Here is a 14,918-nt window from a genome sequence, read left to right as displayed (position 1 = left end):
GGTGGTATCGGGGATAGGGGCTGGCTGGGGGTGGCAGGCTGGCTGGGAGGTGCAGGGGGTGGGTATCGGGGTGCAGGGGCAGGCTGGCAGGGGCAGGGGGTGGGTATCGGAGATAGAGGCTGGCTGGGGGGCAGGCTGGCTGGGAGGTGCAGGGGGTGGGTATTGGGGATAGGGGTGGCTGGGGGTGGCAGGCTGGCTGGGAGGTGCAGAGGGTGGGTATCGGGGTGCAGGGGCAGGCTGGCAGGGGCAGGGGGTGGGTATCGGAGATAGAGGCTGGCTGGAGGGCAGGCTGGCTGGGAGGTGCAGGGGGTGGGTATTGCAGTGCAGGGACAGGTTGTCTGGGGGGCAGGGGGTGGGTATCGGGGATAGGGGCTAGCTGGGGGTAGCAGGCTGGCTGGGGGGCAGGGGGAGGATACCGGGGGTCCAGGCTAGCTGGGGGTGGCAGGCTGGCAGGTACGGGGGTGGGTATAGGGGGGAAGGGGCAGGCTGGTTTGGGGGCCACGGGGTGGGTATCGGGGATAGGGCTGGCTGAGGGGCAGGCTGGCTGGGAGGTGCAGAGGGTGGGGATCAGGGGTCCAGGCTAGCCGGGGGTGGCAGGCTGGCAGGTACGGGGGTGGGTATCGGGGTGCAGGGGCAGGCTGGCTGGGGTGGCAGGGGGTGGGTATCGGGGATAGGGCTGGCTGAGGGGCAGGCTGGCTGGCAGGTACAGGGGGTGGGTATCGGGGTGCAGGGGCAGGCTGGCTGGGGTGGCAGGGGGTGGGTATCGGGGATAGGGCTGGCTGAGGGGCAGGCTGGCTGGCAGGTACAGGGGGTGGGTATCGGGGTGCAGGGGCAGGCTGGCTGGGGTGGCAGGGGGTGGGTATCGGGGATAGGGCTGGCTGAGGGGCAGGCTGGCTGGCAGGTACAGGGGGTGGGTATCGGGGTGCAGGGGCAGGCTGGCTGGGGTGGCAGGGGGTGGGTATCGGGGATAGGGCTGGCTGAGGGGCAGGCTGGCTGGCAGGTACAGGGGGTGGGTATCGGGGTGCAGGGGCAGGCTGCCTGGGGGAGCAGGGGGTGGGTATCGGGGGTAGGGCTGGCTGGGGGTGGCAGGCTGGCAGGTGCAGGGGGTGGGTATGGGGGGCAGGCTGGCTGGGGGGCAGGGGGTGGATTCGACAGGGGGGCAGGCTGGCTCCCCCACTCCAGCGATCTCAGAAGGGCCCTGCCCTGGTGCCAGGGGACGGAGCGAGCGGGGCCCGGAGCCGTCCAGGGTCCATGCGGCTCAGTCCTGTCTCGGGCCGACAGTGCCACCCCCACAGATCTACCCCTGGGGAGGTTGCTCCTGGCGCCCCCCTGATGCCCGTGGGTGGGCGGGGGAGGGTACTTACCCTGGCAGCTCTGGCTGCTGCACTGCAGCGCCCCCTCCTGGCACACGCTGCAGAGACAAACCGGCTGGTTAGTGCCCATCGCGCCCACGTCCTGCTGCTGGCCCCACCGGCCCCGCCTGGCGACCCCCTGCTGCACAGAGCAGCCACCCGCCCTGGGCTGGCCTGGTCCCCCCTGCCAGGCCGGGGAACATGCCATGCCCCCAGGCCCCCCGCGGTCCGGCCCCGCTGCCCCAGGCACTCACCACTCTTTGCAGCCGACGAGCACGGTGTCCCCTGCCGCCAGGTACACGGGCCCCTCGCCCGGGCGCAGGTGGAGGCAGCCACACTGTGCGGGGGGCACGCAGGCTCCCCTCTGCTCCACCAGGCCCTGCCGGGGCACAGGAGCAAGGGTGAGAGGGGTCCAGCCGGGCTGCCCTGAGGAGCAGGTGCCCCAGCCCATTGCCCCAGGCTCTGCCCAGCGCAGCGGTAGATACCCCAGGGAGGGTGCTGCCCCCAGTGCCCACACCCAGCTGGGTCCAGCCCACTGCCGGGGGTCACCCGGCCCCGACTGTCTCACTAGATGCCCCCGTGCCTTCCCACGAACCCTGCCCACCTCGGGATCTCTGCCCTGCCCCTCGTCGCTCCCCCAGTGCCCATCCCCCCTCCCTCCAAACCGAACCCAGTACCCTGCCCCCCCGGGGTCTGTGCCCTGCCCCCCGTCGTTCCCTCAGTGCCCCTCCCCACAATCCGTACCCAGTGCCCTGCCCCCCTCGGGGTCTGTGCCCTGCCCCCTGTCGTTCCCTCAGTGCCCCTCCCCACGATCCGTACCCAGTGCCCTGCCCCCCTCGGGGTCTGTGCCCTGCCCCCTGTCGTTCCCTCAGTGCCCCTCCCCACGATCCGTACCCAGTGCCCTACCCCCCTCGGGGTCTGTTCCTCGCCCCTAGGTATCTGGGCACTGGCAGGGCTGTGAGGAGCAGGGAGCTGCCCCTGCCGAGGCCTCACCGCCTCCCTGCAGCTCCGCCATGGCAATCGGGGATCTGCTGCGTGGGGGCCAAGCACTGGCCCTGCTGGCCCAGAATGCTGCCCAGGGCCCTTCCCCACGCTCGTGCCTTTGAGAGGCAGGAGCCTGCCACGGGGACGTGCCTGCTGGCCAGCTGGGCTAGGCGCGCCCTGCAGCTGGAGGGCCGAGAGCCCCAGTACGGGCCACCCCCTTGCTCAGGACCAGCTATGCCTCCTTTGAAGACTGCGACATTGTCCTGCAGCAGTGAGTCCCTCCAGTTACCAGCACCTGCCAGGCAAGGCTGGCTGGGATCGCTCCCCCTGCCCTCTCCTGCTGAGAGCCCCCCAATGTACCCCTGTCCCTCCACGCCCCTCTCCTGCTGAGAGTCCCCCGCACCCCCCAACACGCCCCTGCCCCCCACCTATTGAGAGCCCCCAATGTGTCCCTGCCCCTCTGCGCCCCTCACCTGCTGAGAGCCCCCCAATGTGTCCCTGCCCCCCATGCCCCTCTCCTGCTGAGAGTCCCCCACACCTCCCAACATGCCCCTGCCCTTCCGTGCTCCTCTCCTGCTGAGAGTCCCCCGCACCCTCCAACACGCCAATGCCCCCCACGTCCCTCTCCTGCTGAGAGCCCCCCACACCCTGCAACATGCCCCTGCCCCTCCACTCCCCTCTCCTGCTGAGAGCCCCCCGCACCTCCCAAGACGCCAATGCCCCTCCACTCCCCTCTCCTGCTGAGAGCCCCCCACACCCTGCAACATGCCCCTGCCCCTCCACGCCCCTCTCCTGCTGAGAGCCCCCCGCACCTCCCAAGACACCAATGCCCCTCCACGCCCCTCTCCTGCTGAGAGCCCCCCGCACCTCCCAAGACGCCAATGCCCCTCCACTCCCCTCTCCTGCTGAGAGCCCCCCACACCCTGCAACATGCCCCTGCCCCTCCACTCCCCTCTCCTGCTGAGAGTCCCCCGCACCTCCCAAGACGCCCCTGCCCCTCCACGCCCCTCTCCTGCTGAGAGCCCCCCGCACCTCCCAAGACGCCCCTGCCCCTCCACGCCCCTCTCCTGCTGAGAGCCCCCCGCACCTCCCAAGACACCAATGCCCCTCCACGCCCCTCTCCTGCTGAGAGCCCCCCGCACCCTCCAACACGCCCCTGGCCCCCGCGCCCCTCTCCTGCTGAGAGCCCCCCGCACCCTCCAACACGCCCCTGGCCCCCGCGCCCCTCTCCTGCTGAGAGCCCCCCGCACCCTCCAACACGCCCCTGGCCCCCGTGCCCCTCTCCTGCTGAGAGCCCCCCGCACCCTCCAACACGCCCCTGGCCCCGCGCCCCTCTCCTGCTGAGAGCCCCCCGCACCCTCCAACACGCCCCTGGCCCCCGCGCCCCTCTCCTGCTGAGAGCCCCCCGCACCTCCCAAGACGCCCCTGGCCCCCGCGCCCCTCTCCTGCTGAGAGCCCCCCGCACCCTCCAACACGCCCCTGGCCCCGCGCCCCTCACCTGCTGAGAGCCCCCCGCACCCTCCAACACGCCCCTGGCCCCCGTGCCCCTCTCCTGCTGAGAGCCCCCCGCACCTCCCAAGACGCCCCTGGCCCCCGCGCCCCTCTCCTGCTGAGAGCCCCCCGCACCCTCCAACACGCCCCTGGCCCCCGCGCCCCTCTCCTGCTGAGAGCCCCCCGCACCCTCCAACACGCCCCTGGCCCCCGTGCCCCTCTCCTGCTGAGAGCCCCCCCGCACCCTCCAACACGCCCCTGGCCCCGCGCCCCTCTCCTGCTGAGAGCCCCCCGCACCCTCCAACACGCCCCTGGCCCCCGCGCCCCTCTCCTGCTGAGAGCCCCCCGCACCTCCCAAGACGCCCCTGGCCCCCGCGCCCCTCTCCTGCTGAGAGCCCCCCGCACCCTCCAACACGCCCCTGGCCCCGCGCCCCTCACCTGCTGAGAGCCCCCCGCACCCTCCAACACGCCCCTGGCCCCCGCGCCCCTCTCCTGCTGAGAGCCCCCCGCACCTCCCAAGACGCCCCTGCCCCTCCACGCCCCTCTCCTGCTGAGAGCCCCCCGCACCTCCCAAGACACCAATGCCCCTCCACGCCCCTCTCCTGCTGAGAGCCCCCCGCACCCTCCAACACGCCCCTGGCCCCCGTGCCCCTCACCTGCTGAGAGCCCCCCGCACCTCCCAAGACGCCCCTGGCCCCCGTGCCCCTCACCTGCTGAGAGCCCCCCGCACCCTCCAACACGCCCCTGGCCCCCGCGCCCCTCTCCTGCTGAGAGCCCCCCGCACCTCCCAAGACGCCCCTGCCCCTCCACGCCCCTCTCCTGCTGAGAGCCCCCCGCACCTCCCAAGACACCAATGCCCCTCCACGCCCCTCTCCTGCTGAGAGCCCCCCGCACCCTCCAACACGCCCCTGGCCCCCGTGCCCCTCACCTGCTGAGAGCCCCCCGCACCTCCCAAGACGCCCCTGGCCCCCGTGCCCCTCACCTGCTGAGAGCCCCCCGCACCCTCCAACACGCCCCTGCCCCTCCACGCCCCTCTCCTGCTGAGAGCCACCCGCACCCTCCAACACGCCCCTGGCCCCCGCGCCCCTCTCCTGCTGAGAGCCCCCCGCACCTCCCAAGACACCAATGCCCCTCCACGCCCCTCTCCTGCTGAGAGCCCCCCGCACCCTCCAACACGCCCCTGGCCCCCCGTGCCCCTCTCCTGCTGAGAGCCCCCCGCACCCTCCAACACGCCCCTGGCCCCCGTGCCCCTCTCCTGCTGAGAGCCCCCCGCACCCTCCAACACGCCCCTGGCCCCGCGCCCCTCTCCTGCTGAGAGCCCCCCGCACCCTCCAACACGCCCCTGGCCCCCGCGCCCCTCTCCTGCTGAGAGCCCCCCGCACCTCCCAAGACGCCCCTGGCCCCCGCGCCCCTCTCCTGCTGAGAGCCCCCCGCACCCTCCAACACGCCCCTGGCCCCGCGCCCCTCACCTGCTGAGAGCCCCCCGCACCCTCCAACACGCCCCTGGCCCCCGCGCCCCTCTCCTGCTGAGAGCCCCCCGCACCCTCCAACACGCCCCTGGCCCCGCGCCCCTCACCTGCGGGCAGTAGCAGCCGGGCAGGCACAGCGGGATGTCTGTGCACAGCTCCTGGCGCTGCAGCGTGGAGCACAGGCTGGCGCAGGGGAACCCGCACTCCCGGAACTCGAAGGGAGGCTCACAGCTGGCCTCTGCGGGGCAGGGGCACAGGGTCACCCCCAGCACAGGGCTTGCCAGCCGGGAGGGGACGAGGCTTCCCGCCTGGCCTGCAGCATCACAGCTACCCGGGTGTCCGATAGCCCCACGGCCAGGTACCCGGCGGGGGGGCTCAGGGCAGGGCGAGGGGCCAGGGGGGACCCACCATGAGGAGGGGTGAACAAATGGCTCTGGCTGCCCCCAGGGGGTGCTCTCCCCTCTATGGGAGACACTGCAGCCTCAGAAAGGGCAGTCCCAGGGGTGCCCGGGCACCAGCGCGGGGGGTGGGGGTGAGGACAGTGCTGGAGGGGGGAGTCCCCTGGGCTCGGGAGTGGGGAGGGCAGGGTCCATCCTGCAGGAGGCAGGGGCAGGAGCACCAACCACGGGCGTGAGAGCAGAATTCCTGCTGGGCTCCACCACCAGGGTCCCTGCCCCAGCCCAGCCCACCCCACCCTGCCCCGCCCCACCGGGCTCCCTTCCATTGTCCTTGCCCCGGCTCCCCACACCGGGCTCCCTCCCAGGGTCCCTGCCCCAGCCCACCCTGCCCGCCCCACCGGGCTCCCTTCCATTGTCCCTGCCCCAGCTCCCCACACCGGGCTCCCTCCCAGGGTCCCTGCCCCAGCCCACCCTGCCCCGCCCCACGGGGCTCCCTTCCATTGTCCTTGCCCCAGCTCCTCACACCGGGCTCCCTCCCAGGGTCCCTGTCCCAGCCCAGCCCACCCCACCCTGCCCCGCCCCACCGGGCTCCCTTCCATTGTCCTTGCCCCAGCTCCCCACACCGGGCTCCCTCCCAGGGTCCCTGTCCCAGCCCACCCTGCCCCGCCCCACGGGGCTCCCTTCCATTGTCCCTGCCCCGGCTCCTCACACCGGGCTCCCTCCCAGGGTCCCTGCCCCAGCTCCCCCCTGCCCCCCGTGGCTGCCCCCCAGGGTCCCTGCCCAGCCAGTCGTGCCCCGGCCCCGCCCTCACCCGAGCACTGGGAGGCGTTGCAGGTGCGGAACTGCCCGTCCAGCCCCACGCACAGCGCCCCCTGGGGGCCCGGGCCCAGCTGGTTCCGGTAGCGCTGTTGCACCAGGAAGCTGCAGGAGCACTGGGTCCATGGCGTCCAGGGGCTCCAGGAGCAGTCGCCTGGGGCAGAGGAGAGGGGCACAGCATGGCAGCCTGGCACGTGCCCTTGAGCCCCGCCCAGCCCCCAGTGGCCATGGGGAGCTGGGCACTGGCCTGGGACCGGGGCACGGCAGCTGCTGCCGGACCTTCCCGGTGGGGAGCCAGAGAAGGGGCCGTGAGTCCAGGAGAGCCAGGACAGCTGGGTCTGGTCCTGGCTCCTAACTGACTCTGGCCAGGCCCCCTTCCCTCAGCCCCTGCCTCAGTTGCCCCCTCAGCCAGGAAGTGCTCTGGGGGCAGGGAAGAAGAGCCCGATGTGTGCCTCAGTTTCCCCTATACTGTGCCTAGCTGCCCGGGGGGGAAGGGACGAAATTTGCTCTGAGAGCAGGTTAAGAGACGGGGGGGTGGGGGGCGTCGCTGAGCAGGCTGAGCCATGGGGGGAAGCAGGAGGGCTGGAGCTGCGTCTCAGAGGCAGGGAGGCCGCACGGCTGGCCCTGGAGGGGACCCTGGGGGGTCGGGCGCACTGCGGGGGCTCCTCCAAGGCCAGCCCCGACCCCGTGGATCCGACACTCCCACGAGCTGCTGTTCATGCAGGGCACCCCGCCCCGAGCAGGCCAGACGGGGGTACCACGGCAGGCTGAGCGCACGCTCCTTCGGGGCTGGCCACCACCCCCGCCGTCCCCAGGGGATGCCCCTACCTTCACAGGGCCGCAGGTAGCAGGGCTCCACCTCCTGGCGGGCGCTGGCATTGCAGGGGGTGCCGGGACCCGCGGGGCTGGGGCAGCCGCATGTCCCCGTCCGCGTGGCCAGACCGGTACCACAGGTGCGTGAGCAGGGGCTCCAGGCCGACCAGTCGCATCGCTCGGCCGCTGCGGGAGGGGACAGGGTCAGCAGGGGCGCGGGCTCCGGGTCCCCTCCCCAGCCCAGGCGGGCGCCACTTACCTGGGCAGGGCCGGGCAGCGCAGCCCTGGGCCTCGGCCTCGGGGCCGGCGCAGTCCGAGCCGTTGTTGCGCGGAGGCGGGTTGATGCAGGCCCTGGTGCGGACGTGGGTGCCGTTGCCACAGGTCACGGGGCAGTCGGACCAGGGAGACCAGGGCGTCCAGGAGCCGTGCACTGGGGGAGACGGGCAGGGTTAGCACGGGGGAGGGGGGTTCCCCTCGGCGGGAGGGAGTAGGGGGCGGGGTGCCAGGAGCTCCGGGAGGGGCACTCACCCGCACATGCGATGTCCTGGCAGTAGATGCCCTCCGGGGTGCAGATACTAGAGGGAAGGGGCAGACAGATGGTCAGGGCGGATGGGGTGGGGTCCCCCGGGTGGCACTGAGTTCTCATGCCCAGCCCAAACGCCCACACCCTCAGGAATCGCCCCTTGGGGAGGCAGGGCAGGGTCAGCCCCACTGTACCCGTGGGCAGGGACTGGCGCACGGCCACCCAGCTCGGAGCCCCGGTGCCCCGGCTCCCACTGAGTCCCAGCGAACACTCGGGCCCCTTGCCAGGAGGGCGCACGGCTGGTACGGCTGCCCCCCCGGGGCACTGACCATTGCTGGCACTCGCCCAGCAGCCAGGTGTCCCCCAGGCGTCTCTCCCAGCCCTGGTGTGGGCACAGCGGGGGGCAGGGCCCCTGGGGGCAGGGCCGGGTCTGCAGCTGCTCCTTCTGGCACTCCCTGGCCCAGGAGCCCGACGTGGCCGTCCTGGAAAGGAAGGGAGAGGGGAGAGCGTGAGACGGGCCCAGCAAGCCCATGGGGGCAGGGGCTGGCCGTGCCCTGGGCGCCCAGGGGAATGGCACTCAGCACTGGAGCGCCCCCAGCCAGCAGCCCCAGCCCCGCCCCCCAGCACCCCCTGCTACCCCACAGCACCCCCTGCTGGGAGCACCCTGCCCCACCCCCACGGTGCCCCCTGCTGGTATTTCCCCTACCCCCAGCACCCCACCCCCACCCCACAGCACCCCCTGCTGGGAGCTCCCCCCCAGCCAGCACCCTGCCCCACCCCCACGGTGCCCCCTGCTGGTATTTCCCCTACCCCCAGCACCCCACCCCCACCCCACAGCACCCCCTGCTGGGAGCTCCCCCCCAGCCAGCACCCTGCCCCAACCCCACGGTGCCCCCAGCCAGCAGCCCCCCCCCACCCCACAGCACCCCCTCCTGGGAGCCCCCCCAAAGACAGCACTCCTGCCCCCTCCCCCCAGCACTCCCTGCCGGGAGCCCCCCCCGGCCAGCGCTCTCACCCCTTCCCACAGCGCCCCCTGCTGAGATCTCCCCCCAGCCAGCGCTCTGCCCCGCTCCCCACAGCGCCCCCTGCTGGGGTAGGCTGGGGCTGGAGCTCCCGCAGCCTGGGGTCTCCTGTCCCGCGAGCAGGGAAGCCCTGGGCGGGGCCCCTCACCTGAACCGGGTTTGCAGCCCGTCCCCACAGGTGACGCTGCACTGGGACCAGCTGGACCAGTGGCTCCAGTCGCACCGGCTGGGGGGGCAGGTGCGGTGGGTGCAGAGCAGCCGCCCCTCGGAACAGGTGCAGTTGTTGCAGCCGTCGTGGCGCAGGCTGCCTGGCACCCAGCTGTGCCCCTGGGCGTCGGTGCACTCGCAGTGCTGCGGGGAGACACAGGCGCCGTCCTGCTCCAGGGTCCCTGCGCGGGGACGGGGGACACGGTCACGCCGGAGACCCTGCCCCGGGCACGGCGGGAGGGCTCTGCTGGGCACCACCAGGACTTCTCCGGGGTGCCATAGACCCCACGCCTCCCAGAGTCGCCGTGACCCCTGCTTTCGGCACGGAGGAGCCGAGTCCTAGGTCCCACCTGGCAAAGGGCCCCCGGCTATGCAGGCCCTTGGGGACCCCGGGGTTCTCGAGAGGATGGGCTTTGGCCAGCCCTGCAGAGGAGGAGTCCCAGGGGGTGAATAACACCAAGGCAGCGGTCCCCCAGCCCCCCAGAGTGCCCTCTCGCCCCAGCCTCCTGCACAGGGCACCCACCGTCTGGGCAGCGGCAGCCGGGCTCGCAGGCCTCCCCGTCCTGGCACGTGATGCCCTCCTGCAGGTCCCAGCAATGGCGTGGGCATCTGTTGGCGCAGTCCACCATGGCCATGGCAGGCGGGCATCCCTCCTCTGGGGTGCAATGGGGACTGGTTATCCCAGGGCTGTGACCCCTCCCTGCAGCCCCACAGATACAGCCCCTCACCTGGGCAGGGCTGGGCAATGACAGCCGGGGGGAGGGGCAGGGCTAGAGGGGCCCCAGGTTTGATCTGGGTGGTAGGGCTGGGGAGGGGCCCCGGGTCTGATCTGGGTGGCAGGAAGTGGGAGGGGCCCCCGGTCTGATCCGGGTGGCAGGGCGGGATTGGGCGGAGACCAGTCACGTAGTGTCTCTGCCCCTAACAATGCCGAACGCTCCATAGTCCTCTTTGAGCTCGGGGGTCCCTCCCCTGGTATTGCTCCCCACCCCCCACCCCGAGTGCCCTCTGGTGCCCCCACCTTTGGGGGCTGCAGTGTGAAGCACAGCACCTGCCCCTTCCCTGCTCCGGGAGTGGAGCCTGGCTGCACAGCCCAGCTCTGGGGCTACCATGGGGTGTGCCAGGCCAGGTGCCATGTGCCAGCTGGCAGTGCTGGGCAGCAGGGGGCAGGGCAGGGCGAGCCCCCTAAGTGCACCAGCCAGGTGTGTGGGGCTTCCCACCTGAGATCCCACTACCGTGCACTGGCCCTGCATGCCCCCAGGCCGTGCCCCCAGCTGTACTCGGCCAGCGCCAAGTGTCCCCTGGGCCTGGCGGCTCAGCGCCGGGAGCGCCGGGTGGCAGGCCGTGCACCCTGCTCACTCTGCCTATGACGGGCACTGGAGGGACGGGGAGCCTCCTTCCCAGCTCCCAGGGCCCCTCCCTCCATGGCCCCCGTCCAGCCAGGCGCCAGCCTCCCAGCGCAGAAGGCCTGGAGCGCCCCTTCCCCAGCCCCCCGCACTCCCTACCGCAGGGCCGGGGGTTGCAGACGCGCCCCTGGTACTTCTCCCCTGGGCAGTGGGACCCTCCGTTCTTGGGCGGGGGGCTGGTGCAGGTACGAGTGCGCACGGAGCGGCCCCCACCGCAGGTGCGGTCGCACCACGACCACGGGCTCCACTTGGACCAGGCTCCGGCCACTGGCTCGCGGAGACACCGACAGGCATGGTGGGGGGAGAGACGGGGGAGGGGAGAACAGCCGTTAATGCCAGATGCAGCCCGGCCCCCAGCCGCGGGCACAGGGCTCTGCCCAGGCCACACCACGAGGCCCGGACGACCCTCCCAGCTCACGCCAGGCTGCCCTGGGCCAAACCCTCCCCTAGGGCTGGGCACTGGCTGCGGGTGCATCCCAGAGGGGAAGAGCCGGTGGCAGTGTCCACGTGTGGCACCATCAGCAAGGCGGGGGTGCTCTGGGTGCCCACTCTGCCTGGGGCTGTGGACGTGTGTGATGAAGCGGGACTGTTCTTAATGTTTCCTCTGAATAGTGTGGGGGTGCCTCAGTTTCCCCTACACAGTTCTTAAGTCTCTAGGGGGTGGGGTAAGGGTGTATGATCATTGCAGAGCCCTAGAGGGCAGGTGTGGGCAGGGGTCTGGACACAGAGAATGGCCGACACCCTGTTTCCTGGCCACTGATGGCCTGGGCCCTTCCCCCCTGCAAGGTGAGAGCTGAAGGGTTGGAGAACAAAGGAATCAGGTGACCTCCTGGCCTGGGAAAGGGACAAAGCCCAGAGGAGGGGGGGCTGGAGGGAGTTTCAGTTTGGGGCTGGGTGGTCAAACGCCGGGAACCCCAAGGCTGGGGCCTAAGCTCCCTGCCCCCCAGAAGGACTTGACTGAGGGGTCCTGGGGGTACCCACAGGCTCTGTTTTAGACTGTGTTCCTGTTGTCCAATAAACCTTCCGTTTTACCGGCTGGCTGAGAGTCACGGTGAATCCCAAGAAGAGGGGTGCAGGGCCCGGACTCCCCCACACTCCGTGACAGCGTGTCACAGCCAGCGGGCAAGGAGGGGTTAATCTCCTGGCTCCTCCATTCCATGTGAGGTACAGCCGAGGGGCGCGACATGGGGCACCGAGGGGCTCGGAGGGCCAGTGCGCCCCTGGGCGAGGCAGCCGGCCTGGGGCAGCGACGCCAGCGTCCCCCGTGCCCACGGCCCTACCTTTGCAGGCCTGCAGGTTGCAGAAGCGCCGCTCGGTGTTTGCGGTCAGGATGCCCTGGCACCAGAGCCCCCGCTCGCCGGGGGGGTGGTAGGTGCGCAGACGTCCCTGCTGGCCCACGCCGCAGCTGCGGGAACACTCGCTCCATGGCGCCCACGGGGTCCAGCTGCAGTTCCTGCCGGCGCACTCCTCACCCAGGCACGGGGGCGCATCTGCGGGGCACGGAGCAGAGATGCGGTGAGTCCACCCGGGGGTCGCTCCGCAGCAGGGAAGGAGGGAGCTCGGGCTGGGTGAGCGGGGGCCTGGGGTGGGGTGAGCTGGGGGGTTCGGATGGGCTGAGCCAGAAGGCAGGGTAAGCTGGGGGGCAGGGAGGGGGAGCTCAGGGCGATCTGTGCGTGATCCTGTGGGGGCTGGACAGGGCGAGCTGGGGGGGTCCCTGCAGGGGAGTTCAGGGCACTTGGGGCGATGGTGCACTTGTCACCCTGGAGGCAGCCCCTGTTCTCTGCCCAGCTGCCCAGCCCCAGGGATCCCACGCTGCTCTGGTGCTGGCCTGCTACCCGGGGCTGCTGGTCGGTGCCCCAGCTCCTCGCCCGTCACTCGTGGCCCTTCGAGGGACTCTCCTAGCTGGGCAGAGCATGGACCGGGGCTGAGATGCACCCGCACCCCACACCCAGCCAGGCCGGTGCACTGCAGCCCTGTCCTGCCCCTGGGGTCAGGGGGCGGCTCGGATCCCTTGGCCCCCCGCCCGGTGTCTCACTGTGCACCGGGGCAGGTTACACGCCCGGTCTGGATGCCTCACCTGTGCACTGGGGCAGGTTACATGCCCGCTCCTGGAACGACTCCCCGGTGCAGTTGGCTCCTCCCCCACAGACCCGGGTTCGGGTTTTCCTGGCTGGGAACTCGGGATCGGTGCAGGTTTTGGAGCAGGGGCTCCAGGGGGACCAGAGGCTGAAGCCCTCCTCATAGCCTGGAGCGTAGGGGAAGGGGGCAGCAGGGGTTAACTCACTGCTCGTGGCCTCAAACCGCTTCCAGACCCCACCCCTTGGGGGAGCAGTAACGCAGCCCTGCTACAGGGGGAAACTGAGGCCCAGAGGGGAAGGGACTTACCCAAGGTCACAGAGAGCCAGTGGCAGGTCTGGGGTAGAACCCAGGAGTCCTGATTCCCACTTCACTGCTCTAACCGCTAGAACCCACTGCCCCCTCAGCTGGGGTAGAACCCAGGAGTCCTTGATTCCCCCACCCCCCCACTTGAACCACTAGACCCCACTGCCCTCCCAGACCTGGAGCCCAGCACGGGGTCCGTCCACTCGACGCAGGCTGCGGGCGAGGGGTGCCAGGTGACTTGTGCCCCTTCCGCCTGCAGGGTCAGCGGATGGGCTGCAGCCTCGCCAGGCGGTGGAGCCTGGTGCACTCTCCCCTTCCTGGGGAAGCAGGGCCCACAGGCAAGGCTCCAGCTCTGACCCCCGTGTTTGTAACAGCCCTGCCCGCCCGCCCCGAGCAGGCCCCTGGGAGCCCCCGCCTCTCCCCTCACCTGGCACACTGGAGACAGGCTCCTTCGTGGGACCAGGCGCCACTGGGGAGGGCAGAAGAAAGAAGGGAGAGTTACGGGGCTGCCAGCTTCCTCGCATGCCCACTGCCAGGCTGGGCCGGCCCGCAGGAGCTCTGCCAGCAGCACCGGCCCCTCTGCTCACCGGCGCAGCCAGAGAAGGGTGGCGAGGGCCCGGCTCACGGCCATGAGAACCCCAGGGGAGGCGATGTCTGCGAGCCGAGGGCCCGGGGCCCAGTGGGAGGCGCAGGTGAAGTCGGTGGGGGGATGTTCATGGCTAACAACAGCCATCAGCTGGAGCTGAGTCCGACGCTGCCTCCTGGAAACAGCGTGAGTTCTGCCTGGCGGAGGGAGTGACCCTGGGCCCAGCCGGCCCGCGGACGGGGAGGGTTCTCACACCCGGGTCTCTCTACCAGAGCCGCTGCAGCTCAGCCAGCCGGGGCCGGGGCGGGTTCTCCAGCACTGGGCGCCTGCGAGCCGTGCCTGAAAAGCCAAGGGGCCCGTGTGGCCCTTGCTGTGCTCTACGGGCAGGCCTGCTGAGCGCCACGGCATGGCAGCAGAGCGGACAGTGCCTCCCCGGCCTCAGAGCTGCTTGCTCGCCAGGTGGGGGCTCTAACGCGCCCACGTCGGGACCCCTCTGGGCAGTGCCCAACATTCACAGGCCAGAGCCTCCAGGAGGGTAAGCCAGTGCCAGCTGGAGCTGGTCCATCCAGAGCCAGCAGCAGCGAGGGATCTGCCGGGCCAGTGCTAACCCCCAGGGAACTCGTGGAGTGAGCTAACTGCCAGTGGCATGGAGGGGAGGCTGGACACGGCCAGCCCTGCCCGTCTCGCCCGCCCCCACGAGGAATCCGGGGGCACAGGGGAGAGCAGGTCTGCAGAGCCCCCAATGCCCACTCACCGGGGCAGTCTGGTGTCTGGCAGTACTTGATGTCAGTCCGAGGGCCCACGCAGTCCTTCCCTCCGTTGGCAGGAGGGGGGCTGGTGCAGCCCCGTGCCCTGGTCATGTGCCCCAACCCCCCGCAGCTCACGGAGCAGGGTGTCCAGGGGCTCCAGGGCGTGAAGCCGCCATCCAGTGGGCACCGGGTGAAGGAACAATTCAGCTGGCCATTGTGGCAGGTGCTAGAAGGGAACGGCCAGGAGAGGTCAGAACGGCCCAGCACGGGCAGGGTCCGAACAATCAGGAGGGGCAGCCCCTGGCAGGGGAGGGTGTAGCAGAGATGCAGGTCCCGAACGCAGCCCATGGGTGGATGGGCCCACTGCAGAGCTGGGGAGGCAGAGCAGTAAGGCCCTGCAGCCAAGGAAGGGGCAGTTCAGGGCACAGCCCGGGCAGAGCAGCAGATGTTCCCGGGACGGCTCAAGTCCAGAAAGGCGGTAGTGGGGCCTTGCCGAGCTCTGGCCCAGCCCACTCTCTAGGGCCGCCCCACACACAGCGCTCGCATCCCAGAACTGTACACGGCCCCAGAACAAGCGCTGGGTGGATGGGGTTAGACAGGTAGCTCCCAGCATTGAGACCCTGTAAATTCCCTTCTAAGCCAGCCAGGTTCCAGAAGCACAAGCCCTGCACGGCCCCACATTCTGCAATGGGGTTTGTAGGTCCCACGCAGCCGCCAGGCCGG

General features: G+C 71.0%; 2 protein-coding genes across 2 annotated transcripts in view; both read right to left on the bottom strand.

Moving 5' to 3' along the window:
- The window catches only part of LOC144260047 (uncharacterized), a 317,403-nt gene that overhangs the window by 80,502 nt on the left and 221,983 nt on the right, over positions 1-14,918 (bottom strand). The window lies entirely within an intron of this gene.
- Positions 1-14,918, bottom strand: part of LOC144261115 (SCO-spondin-like) — a 136,735-nt gene that overhangs the window by 20,848 nt on the left and 100,969 nt on the right. Inside the window, exons 83-97 of the mRNA XM_077810286.1 lie at positions 14,201-14,421; positions 13,928-13,937; positions 13,716-13,756; positions 12,556-12,723; positions 11,759-11,968; positions 10,578-10,745; positions 9,599-9,730; positions 9,017-9,257; positions 8,176-8,328; positions 7,852-7,898; positions 7,339-7,509; positions 6,506-6,664; positions 5,404-5,534; positions 1,607-1,731; positions 1,365-1,411 (exon numbers count right to left, since the gene is read on the bottom strand). Coding sequence (XP_077666412.1) covers positions 1,365-1,411; positions 1,607-1,731; positions 5,404-5,534; positions 6,506-6,664; positions 7,339-7,509; positions 7,852-7,898; positions 8,176-8,328; positions 9,017-9,257; positions 9,599-9,730; positions 10,578-10,745; positions 11,759-11,968; positions 12,556-12,723; positions 13,716-13,756; positions 13,928-13,937; positions 14,201-14,421 — 2,024 coding nt within the window. The remainder of the gene's footprint in view (positions 1-1,364; positions 1,412-1,606; positions 1,732-5,403; positions 5,535-6,505; positions 6,665-7,338; positions 7,510-7,851; positions 7,899-8,175; positions 8,329-9,016; positions 9,258-9,598; positions 9,731-10,577; positions 10,746-11,758; positions 11,969-12,555; positions 12,724-13,715; positions 13,757-13,927; positions 13,938-14,200; positions 14,422-14,918) is intronic.

This window comes from Eretmochelys imbricata, chromosome 2 (assembly GCF_965152235.1).
Source record: "Eretmochelys imbricata isolate rEreImb1 chromosome 2, rEreImb1.hap1, whole genome shotgun sequence".
In the NCBI taxonomy this organism is placed as follows: domain Eukaryota; kingdom Metazoa; phylum Chordata; order Testudines; family Cheloniidae; genus Eretmochelys; species Eretmochelys imbricata.
The sequence above is the reverse complement of the archived record's forward strand: the minus strand, read 5'-3'. Positions and strand labels throughout refer to the sequence as shown.